At 43.5% G+C, this 18,656-nt stretch overlaps 2 protein-coding genes across 5 annotated transcripts in view; one reads left to right on the forward strand and one right to left on the reverse strand.

Annotated features, from left to right (window-relative positions):
* The window catches only part of CNPY1 (canopy FGF signaling regulator 1), a 55,114-nt gene that overhangs the window by 32,302 nt on the left and 4,156 nt on the right, over window positions 1-18,656 (forward strand). The window contains exons 1-3 of one of the 3 annotated variants that reach the window (XM_082192661.1): window positions 13,855-14,115; window positions 14,708-14,911; window positions 16,580-16,676. In XM_082192661.1, coding sequence (XP_082048787.1) covers window positions 13,999-14,115; window positions 14,708-14,911; window positions 16,580-16,676 — 418 coding nt within the window. In that variant the 5' untranslated portion in view covers window positions 13,855-13,998. Of the gene's footprint in view, window positions 1-13,854; window positions 14,116-14,184; window positions 14,301-14,707; window positions 14,912-16,579; window positions 16,677-18,656 lie in introns of those variants that run through there. The other 2 variants (XM_082192662.1, XM_082192660.1) reach the window with 2 other exon arrangements.
* The window catches only part of HTR5A (5-hydroxytryptamine receptor 5A), a 292,809-nt gene that overhangs the window by 29,373 nt on the left and 244,780 nt on the right, over window positions 1-18,656 (reverse strand). The gene's annotated exons all lie outside the window — the stretch shown is intronic.

Consider the following 18,656-nt stretch of genomic DNA (forward strand, 5'->3'; position numbering starts at 1 on the left):
TAAGAGAACAAGGGAGAGGTTCATGATGAGCTCCAGCACATCTTTGTCTAGAAAAATAGCACTGCTAGTAGTCCATGTCTCTTGTGCAAGCGCATCCATATTACCTATAACAGTAATGTCTCACTCTGAATGTAACCGACCTGTGTGAAGGACTCTGTTATTTGAAAACAGAGACACCATATGTACTTTTGTTACCTAAGAAATCCTTTAATTAAAACATATTTTTTAAAAAGAAATAAATAGGGGAAATGGTTTGTTTGTCCATTTCCCTCTGTCCGTCCCTCTCATTGTCTCCTTCATGAAGTTGTTTTCAATGTTTAAATCAATCATTAGACTCTGTTTATTTCAGCAAAGGACTTAATTCTTCAGAGATATGTGCCTGGTCCCCAAAGGCTATGATACGAACATGACCTTTGGTACCTGTAAATGTTGTGCAAGAGAGCTGCTTTTCCTGACAGCTGTGGTGATAATCCCCTTTGTCTCTCTTAAGTGATAGCTGATAAGTCCGTGCAGAATTTGTTTGCTGTATTTCTGTCTCCACAAGGTTAAATTACCCCAAAGGGGGAGAGGGAATGTGGAAAAATACAAGTTCCCCCCCAAAAAAAGAATTTATTTTGGAAGGAAGTTGAGTCATTGTTTCAATCAGGTTTAGCTAAAAGTGTGTGGGGGGGGAGAGAGAGAGAGAGAGAGAGAAAGGAAAAAGAGGTTCACAGGCCTGCTTTTGAAAATAAAAGTCCTTTCAACAGAGAGGCTTGGAGCGAAATGTAGCACAGAACGCAAAGTGACTTTTTTTGCCATTTTCCCCCACAGCAATGTGTTTACTGGAATAGCTGCTGCTAGAAGAAAACACATACATTTTTTTTAAAGGGAAGAACTGTAGGAATCAAATGTCCTTGACACACATGATGTTTTAGGTGTGGTGGGAAATGCCTCTGCCGTGCACCGGCCAAAGGTGTGTGCAGAGAAGGGTCACTTTAACTCCCTGCCTGAAGCAGCTGAGAATTAGTTCCCAAGGACTATTGTTGGGATTTTTTTAAAGGCGCAGATTCGTTCTGTTTTCTCAAGTGTGATAGTTTCGGAGTCCATGCCTGAAGACTTTTTCTAGGTCATACTTATTCTTGTTGGCGTTTTTTGGCATTCATGTTTGATGGCAAGACATTCCAAATGAGAATATTGTAGCAATAAATGCATCTCTACTCTGTGTTTGGAATCTGAGGCTCTGGCGAAGAACGCAGGTTACAGATTAGTCTTGAAGTATGCACATTATCTGCCCTCTTCCAGTTAATAGTATACACTTCCAAGGTCCGCTCCTGGCTTAGAATGTGGAAGAACCCCTTTGTTGCCTATTCGTATTTATGTATGTATACAGATGGGATATATATTCTCTTTTCCACCCTGTTCTGTTCTTCCACCTGAAGCCCTTTTCCATCCATCCAGAATAGCATTAAATGACAGAGTCCACTGCACTGCACTTTATTGTATCTCTCTCTCACTCCACCCACCCCCGGCTAGTATAGAAGGACGGATGAATGGGGTCATGCGCCAAGTCCCCTGCAGTTAACCATTATTTTTGGTGAATAAAGGATGGTTAAGGTTGAGTGGAATGTCAGCAAACCTTTCATCCCTCTTCCTTTCAGCTGTCTGTGTTCATACCCACAAGCCATACAAAGTTTCCTGGCTTCGTTTTCACATACGTGGCCAGCTGGCTCCTTATGCATAATGCCTGCGAGTTTTCTTGGCAGGGCCAGGCACATTTTGGACTCCATAGCTGCAGAGATTTCTACTTTGGTGCAAGTCACTTTAGGTCTGGCCTCTCTCCCCTTGTGTTTTAGAAGGCGATGCCTGTGACCACTCATTCATCATTACAGCGCAGACGTTTGATTTCCAAAATAGTGTTCCCTTCAGGCTGAAGGTGGAATTGGATAGGGCAAGGCCAGGCTGAGCCTGTCAGAATTAGGCCAGTCAGGTCTGGGTGGAGTCTACATAAATGCGTGTGTGTGTGTGTGTGTGTGTGTGTGTGTTAAACTGATTCTGAAGAATGCTGGTTTTCCAGTACTAGTCAGCTGCTAGAATGAAGTTTTATTTATAAAATAATGGTTGAGCATTTTAGATAAATAACACATTTCAGCTGTCTGTTTCTATCAGTGCTGCCCCAGCATGGCATAAGAAGAATGCAATGTATCAAAGGACTGGTTGCAAAAGGGATGGCACATCCACAATGGGAGATAAAGGTAAAAGTAAAGGGACCCCTGACCATTAGGTCCAGTCGTGACCGACTCTGGGGTTGTGGCACTCATCTCGCTTTATTGGCTGAGGGAGCCGGCGTTTGTCCGCACACAGCTTCCGGGTCATGTGGCCAGCATGACTAAGCCGCTTTTGGCTAAGCAGAGCAGCGCACGGAAACACCGTTTACCTTCCCACCAGAGCGGTTCCTATTTATCTACTTGCACTATGACGTGCTTTCGAACTGCTAGGTGGGCAGGAGCAGGGACCAAGCAAAGGGAGCTCACCCCGTCGCGGGGATTCAAACCACCGACCTTCCAATCGAGAAGTCCTAGGCTCTGTGGTTTAACCCACAGCGCCACCTGTGTCTCTGATACTGGGAGATACTGCGTTACAATTGTTGGGTATCTCTTGTACCCTTGATGTGTGAACACTCCTTGTTCACCACATACAGGTGCTGAATTAGAGAGCTTGGCCAGTGTGCAACATTTGCAATGCAAAAACCACCAGAAATGGTGTTCGTGTGCTGGGGGAGCTGCGGGAGTCCTTAATTTGCGCCACTTCCAGGATGAGTAAATATCCCAGCTAAAATTGGATGCGATACCAAAAAATATGAAAAGTGGGAGAAGGAACTGTGGTTCTAGGAATAGCTAGCACTCCCACCAGAACTCTGTGCTTACCTGTCAGTATCCTGTCAAATCTTGGGAAAGCAAAAAGACTTTCCTGGTGTGACACAAATAGTATTCCTTCCTGAATACCGGCTCTTCTTCCTTTGAAGTCCCTCAAAAGTGATTCCTCCTGCAGTTTCACAAACATACAGCATTCATTTTTGCACAGTTGTATCTTTTCCTGTGAGAGTCAAACAAAATAATTTTGTAAAGTCTCTGAGAATGACAGGCAAGCACCACCAAGCAAGGCCTGGGGGGAGCCTCTTTTGTGGGGGACAGTGCAAACACTAGGTTTACGTCTGGCTTGGCAGCAGTTCAACAAACCAACAGGCACCACCAGCCCTCTGAAACGACACCATTGCTCTGTAGGCAGGACCTGGAAGTTTTTTGTGTTTCTGGTTTCGCTAAATGTTGGAGGATATGGAGTTATCCAGCCCTGGAGCCGTCTGAAGGCAATCCTGTATAGGGAAGTTTTTTTAATGTTTAGTGTTTCGTAATGTTTTTATGTATGTTGGAAGCTGCTCAGAGTGGCTGGGGCAAGCCAGTAAGATGTGTGGGGTATAAATAGTAAAATTCTCATTCTGGAATGGGACATCCCTATTTTCATTGGAGCAGTGTCAGAGGGTATGGAAACGAAGCAGTGTGTTTGCCCCAAAACTTTTTTAGATGCAAACAGCGTTGAAAGCAGAACTGCATATCACCTCCTTGATTCCATCACCAGCACATATCATCGTGAAGGCACGATAAAAAAAGACAGCTAGAGGGCCCTTTAAGTGTTCCACGTCAAGTGGTATTTTCGTTTCCTGTTCTAGAAGAACCAAATGAATCCCTATACAAACCGAGAGGGTGTTCCTGAACCTCCTACTATAAAATGAAGAAATTGGGGGTAGAGCTATAGTGTCTGTGGGAACAGGCACAGTGACTTCCCTTTGAGGTGTCCTATTCTGTCCCGCAGTCTGTCTGCATGGACAGCCTGCCCTGCCCACACAGGACCGTCTCATCTTCAGGGAATACAAATTCAGGGGCAACAGGTATGCCGCATAGCTTCCAAGGACCACGAAAAGGAAAACCTTGTTGGTCTCTTAAAAAAAAACCTGTGTGCCATTGTTTTAAACTAAAGCTACTTGAAACAGAATGAGATGTGATGTGTGTGTGATTTTCCTGTTGCTGGTTTTACACATCACGTGCTGCCTCTCCCGAACTTCCTTGCTTGGGGGGCAGGTTTGGTCTAGCAGCAGTTCTTTGTGGGGATCCGGGAGTGGCACAGCCACACCAGAGACTGTCAGTTTTAGGCACTCAAAAGAATCCCATGGATTCGGCACATCTGCTGCTCCCCCGAAGCCTCTGCATGGAAGCACCCTGAGGAGGATCTCAAGATGTCAAAAAGCACTTTCCTGCATCTGAAGGTTGCTTCAGGCCTCTCAGAGAAGTTCACCGTTATACTTCCAGGAGAGGAAAGTCAGAAGCGGGGTGGGTAAGGGGGCAGGGAATAGTTTTGTATTTTGATTGTTTTGCTTTTCCTTTGATTGTCTGCTTATTATTCACATGTTGGGCAATTTTAGAATGTCCATTAGAGAATGTAAGCAATATGTTAATCAGCCAGTGTACAACACACAGGAAAGGAGCTGCTAACGAAACTGATTTTTGGCTGAAGTAGACAGTGCTGCATATGATTTAATTGGGGGAGGTAGGAGGTTATGTTGGACAATACTTTGGGGGGGGGGGTTCAGTGACTGAATACATAAGATTAGCTACAAGTTAAGAAAATGTACTACAGTGGTACCTCGGGTTAAGAACTTAATTCATTCCGGAGGTCCGTTCTTAACCTGAAACTGTTCTTAACCCGAAGCACCACTTTAGTTAATGGGGCCTTCTGCTGCTGCTGCACCGCCGGACCACAATTTCTGTTCTCATCCTGAAGCAAAGTTCTTAACCCGAGGTACTATTTCTGGGTTAGCGGAGTCTGTAACCTGAAGCGTCTGTAACCTGAAGCATCTGTAACCCGAGGTACCACTGTAAATGTATTAAGTAGTCAAAGGGAAGCACCTTCAAGTTTCAACTATTTCTGCAGGGGACGTAAAAATGACTTTCTTCAGTTGAGATCAACAGGATTTAAGCAAACTTCACTTCTAGCTGCCTATCGCCACTTTCTGAAACTGGCATGGGCAGCCTGATCCTATCGGTTGCCGCACTGGGACAATGACTCATAGGATCAGAAAGCAGGAGAGTCCTTGTGTTTCTGCTGTGGCTGAATCCGAGTCTGAGTCCTGGTGCAGCAGAAGCCACCATTATCACCGTGGTGACATTGCTGTTCCCCATTACCCGTGTAGGCGACTGGCAAGACTTGACAAGAAGCTTTGATGGGACAGGGGACAAGAGAGCAAACCATTCCTGGAGCCATGTGTGATGTTCTGTGGACTTCCTTCGGTGAGCGCAGCTGTAAGGTAAAGGTACAGGTACCCCTTCCCGTACGGGCCAGTCTTGACAGACTCTAGGGTTGTGCGCTCATCTCACTCTATAGGCCGGGAGCCAGCGCTGTCCGCAGACACTTCCGGGTCACGTGGCCAGCGTGACGAAGCTGCTCTGGCGAGCCAGAGCCGCACACGGAAATGCCGTTTACCTTCCTGCTAGTAAGCGGTCCCTATTTATCTACTTGCCCCCAGGGGTGCTTTCGAACTGCTAGGTTGGCAGGCGCTGGGGCCGAGCAACGGGAGCGCACCCCGCCGTGGGGATTCGAACTGCCGACCATGCAATCGGCAAGTCCTAGGCGCTGAGGTTTTACCCACAGCGCCACCCGCGTCCCTGAGTGCAGCTGTGCTAAGGGCTAAAACAGTTGTGATGATAGCCACACAATTAGCAACTGCATTCCCACCCCCCCAGAAGCAAATTAAATAGCTGCAAGATGGGAGCTGGTGTCCCAATCCATCAAGGAGAAAATCCCCTTCTCCTTTCCCTTGGGCCTTGTCTGGATTGCCTCCGTAACTGCTATTGACTCAAAACAACAATGACAAGGAGGCAATCCTAACCTTAATCCTAGCTTCTGCCACACACAGAGACACACAGACACACACTACTGCCAGTAAAGGGTGTTCCAGGGTGGGGCAGAAGGGAGCTGGCCATGCCGACTCTTGGAGATGAGCCCAGTTTGGGCCCCTGTGCTATGATAGCTTGGAGCTGGCGCAGCAAGAAAATGCTGAAAATCCACCTCCTGGCTTGTTTGACGTGGTAGTCTGTACCGCCTGGCATTAGCTCTCCAAGGTTTGGGCCACTGTTGTCCAACCCTAACTGGAGACACTGCAGAGTCAACCTGGAACATCTCGCTTGCAAAGTGTGCCCTTCACTACGGAGCTGCAGCCCTGCCAAGATGGCTTGGACTTCCAGAGACACACCTTGAGTGGATTTTTAGTCACCTAGGGAGGCTTTAAAAAAAAAGTTTACAGATGCATCCAGTGAGTTCCCTGTGAACAAATTCACACTGCATAATAATAATAATAATAATAATAATAATAATAATAATAATAATTTATTATGTGTACCTCGCCCATCTGGCTGGGCTTCCCAAGCCACTCTGGGCAGCTTCCAACAAAGATTAAAAATACATCAAAATGTCACACATTAAAAACATCCCTTCAGATGTCTTCTAAATGTCAGGTAGTTGTTTATCTCTTTGACATCTGATGGGAGGGCGTTCCACAGGGTGGGCTCCACTACCAAAAAGGCCCACTGCCTGGTTCCCTGTAACTTGGCTTCTCGCAGTGAGGGAACCGCCAGAAGGCCCTCAGCGCTGGACCTCAATGTCCAGGCAGAACGATGGGGGTGGAGATGCTCCTTCAGATATACTGGGCCAAGAGAGCTTGATTCATTTCACAAAGCAAGCTGTTCAGCTCTCCTCCAGAAGACAATAGGAAGTATCTTATACGGATTCAGACCACTCGCCGTTCATTGTGCTTGCTGTGGTCTGCACAGACTGGCAGCAGCTTCCCAAGGTTTCAGCTGGGAGTCCCCCCCCCCCAGCGTTGCCTTTTATTACCTTCATGTCTCATCTTTCCACCAATGGAGCTCACATGCCATCCATGGTTCTTCCCTCCCCTCTTTTGTCCTCACAACCCTGTGTGGTAGGTTAGGCTGAGGGAGAATACTGGGCCCAAGGTCAACCTGTGAGTTTCATGGCTGAGTGGGGATCACAGCCCAGGTCTCCCAAGTCCAGCACTCAAAGCACTGTCTCACACTAGCTCTCCTTGCAGAGTTTTCAGGATTGAATCCAGTACCTTTTGCATCAACAGCATGCATTTTATTACTGAGCAACAGCCCTTGTGGTATTTGCAAGACTGGAAATGATCCACAGAGACAGAAGAACAAAACTCAGCAGTGTGCTCCTACAAAACTACAGTGGTACCTCGGTTTACAAACTTAATCCATTCTGGAAGTCCGTTCTTAAACCGAAACTGTTCTTAAACTGAGGCCCGCTTTCCCTTAATGAGGCCTCCTGCCGCCGGTGCCCTTCCACCATTCAGATTCCGTTCGTAGACCGAGGTAGAGTTCGCAAACTGGACACTACTTCCAGTTTTGCAAAGTTCGTAAACTGAATCATTCGTAAACAGGACTGTTCTTAAAGCAAGGTACCACTGTAGATACAAAGCTTGCATCTAGGAGAATCACCACAGAATGGGAAGACAGTATTGGGAAGGAAGGCATGCTGAGGAGGGCTTTCCCTGGAGAAAAGTCGGAACAGCCCAGGAGAAGGAACCTGCAGGACCAAGACAGTATAAACAGCAGGCCAGAGGCGACTGAGAATGACAATTGAGCAGATGTTTGGCAGACCCAGGGTAGCAATAGGTGGCTCTAACGGAGGCAGACCATTGCATGGCTACAGCCCTCTGCACATTCACATGAGACTAAGCGACATGTAACGCAGTGGCCAAGCAGGCTTGGATGAAGCTCTGTTATCAGCTGCCCACATCCTTTTCTTCTAAAAGTACACAGAAACCACACACAGCCGTATTAACAAGCATCATCCAAGTAATCTGTAAAAGGAAGGGGGGGAAGAAATCCACTGAACATGGAGTTTTATTTTGAATAAAGATGCTTTGGGTTGGGCCTTAGGGTAACATTTTTCAGGCAACAGTTCATAATAATAATAATAATAATAATAATAATAATAATAATAATAATAATAATTTATTATTTATACCCTGCCCATCTGTCTGGGTTTCCCCAGTCATTCTGGGCGGCTTCCAAGAAAGTATTAAAATACAGTGGTCTGTTAAACATTAAAAGCTTCACTGGTATTTTTCAGCGTCATAGATTTTCCAAGTGGCGCAGGGTATGAGGCTGCTAGTAGGTTATGAAAGATCAGACATTGCTTTACAAAGTGTAGTACGAGTCTACCTCTATGTTTTATTTGTGCAGGGGTTTGGCAGCAGCACCCAAGGCAAAAGATTCAATCCTTTCTGTTCTCTAATTCTACTGGATAGCAACAAATCCATTGTATGCTGAGAATCATCAGCTCCTTGCTGATAATTAAATGATCCAGTTGTTGCATTCTAATTTCTGTGGCTTGTAGTAACCAGTGTTGCTCCCATTGAAATTAATGGACATGACTAACGTAGCTTAATGAATTCAGTGGGTCTACTCTAAGTATAACGGAGTTGGACACAACCTTGTGTTCGTATCTCGCAGTTTATCAAGTAGGACAGTGTTTCCCAAACTTTTTTGGGCAACGGCACACCTGTTTACTGAAAAAAATCTCGCAGCACACCACCATTACAGCCCCGTGACGTCAGCGCGCAGCGTCACGCCGGGAGGGACGCACGAAAGTGAAAGTTTTTTTCCTCCCCCTTGCCGGGGAACCTCCAAGCTTTGGGGGTGGGAGGAGGCAGCAGAGCGAGGGGCTGAGGGACGGCGGCAACTGAGGCGGCGGCGGCTGTTGTGGTGGTGGCGGCGATAGCGGGCGGAGGAGGGGGCGGTGGCGGGGCTTGAGGAGCCGTCGCCGGGAGTTGCTGCTGCTGTTGTTGCTGCTGCTGCCCGGACATGCCGGCCTCCTCCTCCTCCGCTGTCTCGCGCTCCTCCCTTTTGCACTCGCTGCCCCGCCGCTCGGCACCACCACCACGGAGCCGCCCCCGGCTCGACGCGGATCCTCGCCGCCGCCGCCTCTCACCGCCCGACTCGCCCGCCTCCCTCCCACGGCACACCAGCCAACGTCTCACGGCACAGTAGTGTGCCGCGGAACACCGGTTGGGAAACACTGAAGTAGGACACTAGAGCATCAGTCAACTCTTCCCTCCATAGTCTGACTCTCATAGGTTCCCACCCATCCTCCGACTCCCAAATCGGCCATCTCACTATTGCAGAGGTTTAGTACAGGTAAAAACAAAGGCAGATCGTTGCTCTGTTAACGTGATTATTTTTATCATGGACATCATTTTACATGAAAATTGTTTTACATGAAAGAATACAATATTCAATATAACATAGCATACGGTTGTTGCTGCTGCTGCTGTGCTGTTTGAATGAGCCTAGAATTACACACTGGATATTCTGTCACTGTTTCTTGGTGCAATGAGTGCACATTCGGGAATGGATCACGGAAAAAATTGTTTTAGGGCTGGCGTTGGTGGTGGTCTCACATGAAGTGGAACGCAACTGTTGCTTGTGCAGCCAGCTCTGGAGTAACAGAGCCTGCCTTTCTTCACTATGGAGGAAGGCTTTTAATTCCAGATGTTAGAATGTCAGTGTTTGTTACTGTAAATGAAGTTACGCTGATTAGTTACAGCACAAAAGCTAAAGTACCTTCCTCTGCTCGGATCACGACTCTTAATAACGATGGTGGGGGGGAGGGGCTTTCTCCATGAATTTGCCTCTCTTATATACATCTCTACGCAAGTGACCACAGTTTTCCATTGGGAAAACTCCTACTTTTTAAAAAATAATAATACGGTAAATAAATCTGAGTGAACAATGTTTACACGCTAAAACAGGGGGCAGGATTTGTGTTTCCATGCGAATGAATGTTTCTTGCTCAACGTCACATTTTCGTAATAAGCTTGTGTTTTTTAAAAGCATAACTTTCTTTGAAATTTTCCTGTTGGTGAATAAAGTCTCTCTCTCTCTCTCTCTCTTTTTTAATTAAGCAAGCCCAGGTGGTAGATCCACACAGCAAACACATTTTTCCAACCTTTATTATGCCTCGTTAGAATTCTCTCCTTTAAAAGGATTTCTAATTATATTGTCTAATAAAACTAAACCTTGGAGATCATTTGCATATTATATGAAGAAATCTCATACAACAAACTCACAGTGGATTCAATTAACATAATAGCTAATTATATATCCCATCAGCCTTTTGAGTAGTTCGGCATTCATGTTTCTCCTCTTCTAGCCTAGAGCAAAGGGGAAGGGGGAACGGGGCTTTTGGAGTTCTCACTTTTAAATATTGACTCTTAATAAATATCGGAAATGATTGGAATACTTTTGTCAATTATAAAGCTTGTGATTAAATGACATGAAACACTTTTTAAAAACACTTGTTTCCAAATTCCTGGAATCCCACCCCTCCACACAGTTAAGTCACTAACTTCTGAACGCTTGTTAGAAGTGAACTTACTCATATACATGGGTGGTTGAACATACGTAAACATGCTTGCATAATTCATACATACTGCAACACTGACGGAGGAAGAGGAAGGCGGGAGGGAAAAGAGAGAGAGAGAGAGAGAGAAAGAGAGAGAGGATGGCTTTCACATGGAAAATACTTGATTGGCACTCTGGATTTTGGAAGATGTCCATCTGCAGCCGTTACATTTTTATTTTTCTTATCCCATGCCCACAACCCAATTGCATTCTTGGCTGGTTATGGTCTCTATCAAGGCACAAATTTACAACGAGATTAGCAGAGACATAGTAATGAACTGGCTCATGAGCTTCCTTGTAATTGACTGTTATGAAGGTGTCATCTCTGCAGCCTGTAATGAATTCTCCATCGTGGGGCTTAAAATTGGCTAAAATATTCTGGAACTGATTTGCCTCTCTATGTGCACATGACCATGTGTGTTGTAGCAGATATTAACTTTCTCACTCACTCACTCACTCACTCGCTTTCAGCATTTTGAAATATTGGAAAGATCAGCTTACTCCCCCCCTCCCCATGTCAGACATGCTTTGAATGATCAGCAGCACTGTGGGATTTTTTTAAAATAAAAAAAATCTGGGAAAAGCTTAGAGAAGTCCATGCAGTGCTAAAATTTGCACAAACAACAAAAACCAACGGGGGTTAGAGGGATTTTGGTGGGGGGATATACCATCTTGTTGTTTTGCAAAAAATAAATAAATGATAAGCTAAAAGTTTGATACAAAGTAAGATGCCTTTCTCTTGTTACAATGATGGCTGCCTTGTTATTCATATTTTAATGAGCTTACTATCTCTGCGACAGCTTTTTCGGGATGGAGTGAGGCCCACATCTCCGGTGTGACTACAATGGGAGTTGCTTTATTGACAAGTACCATTCAAAATCTTCAGAGTCTCCAAAGAAAGGCTTTCATTTTCTGCCACATGCCTAAATGCTTCCCCCCTTTTTATTATTGAGGCAATTTTAAAGCATCCTTAACTTTGGGGGGGGGGGAAGGATGTTGCACTGGTAGTGGTCGTGGCTGGGATATATTTGTAGAGAAAGTATATACCTCAGGGGAAGACATTTAGTTTAAATGCAAATTGCTGTTGCTTACTAATCAAACCAGTTTAGCTAAAGAACTGGCAAAAATTGTACCTATTTCATTTGTGTGTGTGTGTGTGTGTGTGTGTGTGTGTATTGTATATTTCTATATAATAATAGCACCCACATCTGTGTGGAAGGATGATTCAATCTCCCAACAGTTCTTGGGGGGGGGGTAAGGAAACTAGTCTCACACTGAGTGAACTCTGTTCATTTCAGGTGGGGAGGGGAAAGTGGTTTGAGAAAAGGAAATGTTTGTAGTAACTGTGATCAGCCACTGTGCCAATCCTAATTGTTATCATTATTACTTTGCTAAATATAAAAAGAGGATATTGAAATGCACATGAAATCCGTAAGAGTCCTTCATTGGTTTCGGTTTGAAATCTCACACAGCATCCGATAGGCTTGATCTGAATCAAACTCTACATAAGTTGTATGCTGCAAGTACAAGATAAATACTTATGTCTCTGAGCCAGTCTCACTGTGTATGGCAACATCTGCACACTCAGTCAACGGGGGTAACCGGGCTGTTTGTTTGTTTGTTTGTTTCGTCTGTTATCATATTTATCATAAACTTGGTTTTAAAAATGTTATGTCATAAGAAGTGCATTCCAATGTCATAGGGCACAGATCAGCACATGGCTAAGCGTGCTTAACTGTCACTGGTGTCAATGGGACAGAAATATGCTTATGCTCCCATTGAGTTGTTGACTTTCATATTTTCTGAAGTTCTCATTTGTATGTCTCCAGTCCGAATCCCCTCGCAGTCCATTGTGGCATTTGCTGCTTATCTGAGGTGTGGTTTTGGTACTTCATTGGGTTGGATTTAACCAACTCAGGAATAGAGGAATATCTTCTGAAATAACTTTTCCCCCCGCTCCAAGTTTCACAAAATACCCATCCTGCTGTTACGAAAATGCTACAGATCATTTTTCAATCAGTCTGCTGAGATAGAACTTGTGCATAATTCTTCCTGTCATATTTAATCGTCCTGCATTTTTATTTAGGCTTGAAAACTAACTATGCCCCATAGTTTCATATCCTACGTCCTATTTTGAATGATGCCCTTTGCTCATAATCCAACACAGAGTTAAACAAGCACTGAAAGCAATGACCTGGAGCACTCTTAACCCTATATGAGACTGTAGCCATGGCTATATATGATGGTATAGTTGAGTCAGAGATAATAAAAACTTCCTGAACTTTAACACTCATTATTATCAATGCATCATGTGCTACTTTTGGTCAAATCCTTAGGCTCTGTAATACGTTTTTGGCAAAGTTGTGTCTTGGAAAATGAAGACATTGCAGATTTCGAAAAGATGTGAAAGTAGCAGAAGAAAAGAAAAGCAGACAAGCAACTCCTTGTTTTATTATATCCATCTTGATTCTAAACATAATAAAGGAGGCTCCATTGAAATAAATGGAAATTACTTCCAAATAATGTCAGCGCATTTGACTTTCTAACCCCCAAGCCATAAGCGGGGGGGGGGGGGAGCAGTGTTGCTGAATTGCATATTCCACTTAATCTTTTGGGAACCACACTGCTTGGTCACTGTTTATGTGCAAGTGTTTGTTTGTGTGTGAGAGAGGGAATGAGAGAGGAAGAGAGAGGGGAAGTATAATTCCATGTGCGTGCAGAACCACGTTTGGGATAATCTGCTTAATTTACGAATTGGCCTTCAATATGGCGCTTGAAAATTTGCATCCAACATTTGCAGGGGGATAAAACCCACATCAGTTACCTTTTTGTTGCTCCCAGTTTCCATTAAAAAAAAAAGTTTAGATTCCAAATGCAAAAAGGGGCTGAGGCTGAAGGAGAACGTCTCATAAAAGGGCCCAGTTTAAGAAGCACAAGAGGAGGGGAGCGGATGGGGAGGGGGAGGAGGAACCCTAAGCTTTAATTTTAATTCTTCTGCCTTTATTTATCTGATTTGTAGCCAGATGGTGGTGAAGCAAGGAACTCCTTTGTGTAAACGGAGCACACATATGAAAGTGCTTCTGTAATGTAATCATTGAGACCGGAAGGCTTCATACCGCGCCTGAAAAGAGACAATGGAGACTGGATATATCAACATTGCAGAAATCGAGTTCATTTGTGATTCAGTCCCTTTGACTATGGTTGTCATGATAACTTCCTACTTTGATCAGCAGAGGGTGGAGAGGGGGGGAGAAAGATCTTCTAAAGGCCCAAGGATGCAGCCCTGTTGTTTACTGTGCACTTGGCTTCAATTCACGCCCCCTTCCGGAAGAAGCAACAGGGATAGGCGCATCTTGCACCTTGACCTGTCTAGACGGGAGAGAAGTTTTTTGTCCCGGTTTCCAGGGATGAGGGCTGCTCTTTGACCTCTGCAGCACTAGCTGTTGAGACCCTCACTAAGTATGTAGGTAGCGTCTAAATGTTTTCCCCCTCCGAATTCTTGCTTAATTCTGAAGGAAGAGGCATGGGCGAAGACATGGGCCAGCTGCTGGAAAATAAAGCTCGTAACAGTAGAACCTGGGAGAAGCTAAATTTTGTAAGCGGTTATTTTCTTTCTGCAAACCCCTGGGAGGCATTAAACAGCTGCATCTGAGTTGACGAACAGCAAGTAAGAGAGACCAACTGAAGGACTTGGGGGGGGGGGGAGAGAGGGAGAGAGACTTTTTAGAAACTGCTCCCGTTCAAGAAGCAAAGCTGATTCCAACAAGAAATCTTTCAAGGGTACGTCCAGAAAACATGGGCCATGGAAAGATGATTTTTCTCTTTTGATTTGCTGAGTCTTATACATCTTCTTTTAATAGCAAAATGTGCTTCTGAATCTAAAAGCTTATAATGGCACATTAGTCTGTAAGGAATGCTTTATGAGAACCGTAGATGTTTATTTATTTTTTTATTTTTTTGCAAGTGGCATCGTAGATTCAGCTGACATTTTTAATTATGTGTGTAATATAATATGGGTCAACAATTATGCAGATATGGAGATCTGCTGACATTGCTCTGTTTCCTTGACCTGTGTAAGAGCCCTGTGCTTGTAGCCTTTTGCCTTTGTGATATTTGGAAATTTCAGTGTTTACAGATATATATATATATAGAGAGAGAGAGAGATGTAATTTTCTCCTTCCCTTTAGGTTGCTTTTACAAAGTCAGAGACCTTCTTAACAGACGTTTTGGAAAAGATATGTGATCGGATGAACGACTATCAACTTCAAGACGACCCAGTCACTAACAAAAAGATATTCAAGAGATATGCTCCTAGGAAAGATGAGCCAATCTACGCAGAATATAAAAAATACTTTTTTTATTCTGACGCTTATAAGCCCTTGAAATATGCGGTAAGACAACATAATAAACTGGTGACATTTCGGGCTGAATTGCTATTAGCATAATGTTTGATATTGTATATTAAATCACTTCACTCAACGTAAAGCCAGGGCTTTGATAATGCTACGCTGTTTCTGTAGGCTCTTTAGTACTTTGTAATTTATAACAACAAATGGTATGGCATGGTCTAGAGATGCAAAATCATGACACACAGCACCTGTGTTGTATAGATAGATGCTGTTGACTCCATTTCTGTGTAATTGGTTGTTTAAACTAGAATATATTTTTTTAATAAAAAAAATCATCTGCTTTACTGGCAATTATTTTTTAGTGCTATAGATCAATACTATGTTGCAGCTGTTTTTTTAAGAAGTAGGCACTGTGATGGTAGGGTAACAATCCAAATTAATTATAATGTAATTTCAAATCTTTATTTGCTATTCAGAGTGGGAAAGGTCGCGTCTCCGCCTCTCTTTTCCTTGGGCCTTGTCGACAGGGTCCACATATATTCTGAGGGCCTAGAGTGTGTTGAAGCAAGAGGGAAGGTCCTAAGATGGCCTAGCACCAAGTTGTTCGCTTGTGAAAGAACACATAATTTTTTCCTGTCCCAGGCATCATTGTACATTAGAGAATGCTCACTGTTCTCCTTTGTTTTTTAAATATTTAAAGCAAAGTGGTGGCAGCAGCGGGAAGCAGGAACCTCAATCCAAAACTTAGCATGTGGAAGTAAAACTCATTGTTGTCAAAGGAATTTGCTTATGAGTACCAATGTCTTTAGATCTGGGGTGCATGTGCAATAGTAGCAGCTACACTAATGTGAATCCAGAAATATGAACTGTGGTCCAGTTTAATTGCTCTTGTTTCCTGTGACATGTTGAAGCAAATTATTGGATTTCAAAATCCTGTGCTTAAATTAATGTGCTAAAACTTTACCCCCCTATCCCTGTTATGGCGTATTCCGACTCTAACCTTTGGCGCTGGGTAAGAGTTGGCCATCCTCCACGGTGGATGTTTGGCATCCTGATTATACCCATTTGTTGTTGTTGTTTTTAAAGTGCATATGATGGGGTTCTTTCCGCTTTTGCCACAACCCGTTTTGGAGTTTTGGGGAAAGCGGCATTTACACCTGTAAGTTTCAGACAAAATGGCCGAGGAGAGCTTTACTGCCTACCGCCCAGAGATTTTTCAAGCACAGCGCCCTTGTCACTTTTCTACCATTTTGCAAAACATTAGCATTCTGCGAAAATGGAAAACTGTGCGCGCAAATATATGTGTGTGCATACGTGTGTGCATCTATACAAACACACACATGTACACACCCATGGCGAGAATGCGAATATAATCATTTTTAAATATATATATATTTAATTTAAACCAGTTGTATCGCCATTAAAGCAGCCTGTATTATGAGGAAACAATTAAAGTATAATCCTTAACAAAATATCATTATGCAAAGCATTATTTTCTTTCTTTCTTTTTTTAAAGGAACCTAAATAAGCATATATTGAAATTCAATATAACTGTTAATTATATAGGGGGAAAAATAGAACAATTGATCAGGGTGCTGCACAAGCAAACAATCCCAAACTGTCTTTGTCAGGCGGTTCTTCCTTTTCTGCTCTGTGTAAATGGTCTTGTTTAGTTCTTTGCTGGAGAGCTGCTGTTTTTCTCCCTTTCAGTGCGAAACTATCATAGAGCAGTATGAAGATGAAATATACTCACTTATCGCCCAGGAGGCAGACTTTCTGGCTGACAAGCTGTGCATTGAAAAATCAGGTACTGTGTCTGATGTAACATGTGCTGCTCTCTCTCAACAGCAACTCCCCCCCCACCTCCCCTCCCCTCCACCCAGTAGTATTGCTCGGGTGCAGCAAAAGCACTTGGGGAGGGGGGAGAAGGTTCTGTAGATGGAAGATGCACTGACATTGCACTGCCGTGAACTGGGGGTAGAAAGTGGGATCCTCTAAATAGACTGAAAATCTGCTCATCAATTCTGTCATGCCACCCTTTTTAAAAATGGCAAGCGCATGTGCTACGAATTTTCGTCAAGTATTAAAAGTGCCAGTTTTTCCCCGTAGACATATATATGTGTATATATGTGTGCATGCGTATGTAATAAATAGACAATCAGGTGATTGTGTGTGTGTGTGTGTGTGTGTGTGTGTAGATAAATAGAGCCACATCTCGCATCACAACATATTCCTTACATACAACGCTGGAGGTTGCCATTGTGAGCCGGTTGAGGCCAATGGCCCCAGATTGCAATAGTGCTGGGATGCACCCAGATTTTATCTTTAGCAGTTGTTTCCTTTTGTGATATCCTGGGAGTGGGGGGCGGGCAGTGGAATAGGAATGAGAACAAATAAACACTGCAACGCTTCCAAAAGTATTTTGGTAGGCCATGTGCCCTTAAGCAGTTTGAAGATTGATTCCTGCTCAAATCACATTTTGTGGACTTCCTTACCCCCACCCCACCCCCCAAAAAAGAATTGGTACTTTTGCTTCATCCTTTAAATAGCAAATGTGTGGTTCTGTAGTGTGATCCAGAAGTCTCTAACTGAAATAATGCCCAGATAAATTATTCCTTGTTAGGAATATTCATTCATGTTTGTCATGTATCCACCTTGCTTTTAGTTTTACATATTAATATCTAAGGCCAAGAAGGCCATTCTGCTAAATCCATTTCTGTCAAATTCTAAATAGATTTAGACCAGGCTTCACTAACCTGGTACCCTCCAGGACTCAGGGGTGTTGTAGCCCAAAATATATGGAGGGCAGCAGGTTGGGAAAGGTGACATAGACCATCGCCTTTGGATAAAAACATTTTAGGAATAAAGAGTGAGTGAAAGAGTATGGGTGGAAATGTACATCTAACAATCACTACTATAATATTTAACAGGATTGTAAGGTTCAAAATAACTATTTTTAATTTCCAAAATAAGGGATATTAAAAATTAAACGTTGGTAGAACTTAGGAAGTGTCCATAGAAGTTTATTTTCTGTTTTTAAGTATAATATGTAGGAGGACTGGAAAAGTGTAACTGTTAAAAAGTCTCCATTGTGACACCCACAGATAAATCATTTTAAAACAAAGTATTCCAAGATGTCTCTCTTGATCAGGGCATCATCTATATTGCTTTTCTTAAAATATTAGAAACGGCAAAGATTAAAGGTTGTTTTCAGAGCTCTGCATGCACTTCCCATAGTCTGTTATTTCCCAACCCCCAAACTATATGGAGGCGAAGAGAAAAGGGCATTGAAGAGTAAGGAAAAACGGGGTGAACGGTCTGAGCAGATTTTCTCTGACTCACTGATCTAACTCTCAAACTTGCCCGGAGTTTTAGGGTGAAGTAATTTGCCGTCACACTGAAGCCAAAAGTATGTTGAGAGTTGTGTGTAATGAATTCTGTTTCCTGGGACAACTGGCAAAGTAAGCTTTTGCTTATGAAAACCCACGCTAAAGTAGGTTAGTAAACCTGCAGCCTGTGGACAATTACACAGGTGTCAGTCCTATTGAACATAGTACGATTTACTTCCCAGAAAACTTGCACCAGGTTAGGCATCGGGTTAGTTAGTCTTTCGTCTTCTTTCTAGTCTCTCCTGGCTAACTTCATAAATCACAGCCTCCTTGGTCAGTTGTATATGTATATGTATATACACTTTTATTTCATTTTAATAAAAGTGTATAAAGTTATCCTTGGCATTCTGATTTCCTTAAAAGAACCCCCGGGAAACTGACTTGCCTCATGAGAACTT

This window comes from Podarcis vaucheri, assembly GCF_965113315.1.
Source record: "Podarcis vaucheri genome assembly, chromosome: 12".
NCBI classification, from domain to species: Eukaryota; Metazoa; Chordata; class Lepidosauria; order Squamata; family Lacertidae; genus Podarcis; species Podarcis vaucheri.